The 2,563-nt window shown below is 44.9% G+C and overlaps 1 protein-coding gene across 1 annotated transcript; it reads left to right on the top strand.

Annotated features, from left to right (window-relative positions):
- The first annotated feature begins 307 nt into the window (after window positions 1-307).
- On the top strand, window positions 308-1,874 carry LOC108522952 (leucine-rich repeat-containing protein 37A3-like). Its single transcript, XM_017863422.1, has one exon. It carries the CDS (start codon window positions 383-385, stop codon window positions 965-967), a length of 585 nt encoding a protein of 194 aa, XP_017718911.1. The 5' UTR covers window positions 308-382; the 3' UTR covers window positions 968-1,874.
- Window positions 1,875-2,563: the final 689 nt, after the last annotated feature.

Here is a 2,563-nt window from a genome sequence, read left to right as displayed (position 1 = left end):
GCTCCTTCAGAACAGTTTATAGAAACCACTAATGTAAAAAACACAACTGTAAGAAATGCCTCGTGGCCGGGCGCGGTGGCTCAAGCCTGTAATCCCAGCACTTTGGGAGGCCGAGACGGGCGGATCACGAGGTCAGGAGATCGAGACCATCCTGGCTAACATGGTGAAACCCCGTCTCTACTAAAAAATACAAAAAACTAGCCGGGCGAGGTGGCAGGCGCCTGTAGTCCCAGCTACTCAGGAGGCTGAGGCAGGAGAATGGCATAAACCCAGGAGGCAGAGCTTGCAGTGACCTGAGATCCGGCCACTGCACTCCAGCCTGGGCGACAGAGCGAGACTCTGTCTCAAAAAAAAAAAAAAAGACTCTGAAGAAAACGTTTTTATGGAAAACACTACTATGCCAGAAGGCCCCATCTCTGAAAACACAAACTACAATCCTCCTCCTGAGGCAGATTCCGCTGGGACTGCATTCAACTTAAAGCCAACTGTTAAAGAAACTGAGACAAAATGGGAATACAACAACGTGGGCACTGACCTGTCCCCCGAGCCCAAAAGCTTCAATTACCCACTGCTCTCATCCCCAGGTGATCAGTATGAAATTCAGCTAACCCAGCAGCTACGGTCCCTCATCCCCAACAATGATGTGAGAAGGTTCGTTTCTCATGTTATCTGGACCTTGAAGACGGACTGCTCTGAGACCCATGTGCAAGTGACCTGTGCCAAGTTAATCTCCAGGACAGGCCTCCTGATGAAGCTCCTCAGTGAGCAGCAGGACGTAAAGGCGTCCAAGGCAGAATGGGATACGGACCAATGGAAAACTGAGAACTATATCAATGAAAGCACGGAAGCCCAGAGGGAACAGAAAAAGCAGAAGAGCAGAAGACCACACAGAAACATGAGACCCAGAAAGAGTAGAAAGACCCAGAAAAAGCAAACAGAAAGAGCAGAAGACCACACAGAAACATGAGACCCAGACTTTCCCATCATTTAGCATATGCCAGGAAAGTGCCCACACAAGAGAACCTGGGACTCCCAGGCCATAGCTTGTCTTGGCCATAACTGTGATCTCCCACTTTGTAACTTTGGCCATAACAGTGATCTCCCACTTTGTTCATTTAGAGAGTGAAATAGATTAGTGTACATGATAAACTGTAGGCCGGGAGTGGTGGCTCACGCCTGTAATCCCAGCACTTTCGGAGGCTGAGGTGGGTGGATCTCTTGAGGTCAGGAGTTTCAGACCAGCTTGGCCAACATAGTGAAACCCTGTCTTCACAAAAAAATACAAAAATTAGCTGGGTGTGGTGACACGTGCCTGTAGTCCCAGCTACTCGGGAGGCTGAGGTGGGAGGATCACCTCAGCCCAGGGAGGTAGAGTCTGTAGTGAACTGTGATCGCACCACTGTATTCCAGCCTGGGTGACAGAGTGAAACCCTGTCTCAAAAAAAATAAAAAAGAACCTGTAAGCTACTCAACTGGAATACTGGGGTTTTGAAAAGTTAGCTTTGATTCTTTTTTTTTTTTTTTTTAATTCTTTCCTTTTTTTTTTTTTCTTGTAGCTCACGAAAGAAGTTCCAGGATATGGCTATAACAACAGACTCATCTTGGCAATATCTGTGACTGTAATGCTAATAATTTTGATTATAATTTTTTGTCTTATTGAGGTAAGGACAATAATTAATTCAGGTTTTCAAAATGCAGTCCTGTCTGTGTGGATTCAGATCCCACAAACTCAAAACCAAAGCCACTTTCCCACTTGACATTCTTCTTCAGTAGTTTAAGGCTGAGGTATGCTTTTACTGCAGTGTATATTCCAGGATTTTTAAAGGATCCTTGCTTCCAGGAGATCTCTGTGAATCGAAACCAAGTTAATCCCATTAGACCATTTTAAGAAGTTAAGGTGATATAATAGCAAAATTTCTCCTACCCAAAACTATGTCAACAATTGGATGTACTCACCAAGTCACCCTTACTTTGCCACTAATTTATTTCCTTGTTGCTGAAATGATGAGAGACATATAATCTCCACCCTCACGGAGTTGTCATCACCCTGGAGAGGAAGGAGACAGCCAAAAGAGAGAAGCATTGTCTTGTAGATTAGATTCACATAGTATCATCCTTCTCCAGTGTGTAAGGCATTGCCTAAATAGGTCCAGTTAAAGCACTACAGAGTAGCCATCTTTTAAAAAAAATGTTGGCCACATTTTTAAGTTCACAGGGGAGGGGGAATGATGTCTCATACTCTACCCCTTCTGAGTCCAGGCCCTCTGTGAGATGTGTCCGTTTCTTGGACACCATATGAGACATTCCCCCTTCGATTAGAGATGCTCAGCCTGCATTAACATGTCTAAAGCCTACATCTGGCTACTCTGGGACAAGTCTTGTTCACAGTGCCCATTCCTGGAGCTTGCCTCTGTTTGCCTTTTGTTTGATTACATGATGCATTACTTTTCCCAACAGGCCAGTGCTAGCATATTGGAAGACTGATTTAATAAGCTGGCAACCTTGACGCTATGCTACCAATCCAACCTTATTTGCCTCATTCACCATTTCATTATTGTGGCAG

Source organism: Rhinopithecus bieti, unplaced genomic scaffold (genome assembly GCF_001698545.2).
Source record: "Rhinopithecus bieti isolate Rb0 unplaced genomic scaffold, ASM169854v2 scaffold_2349, whole genome shotgun sequence".
In the NCBI taxonomy this organism is placed as follows: Eukaryota; Metazoa; Chordata; class Mammalia; order Primates; family Cercopithecidae; genus Rhinopithecus; species Rhinopithecus bieti.
This window is presented reverse-complemented; position numbering and strand designations above follow the sequence as displayed.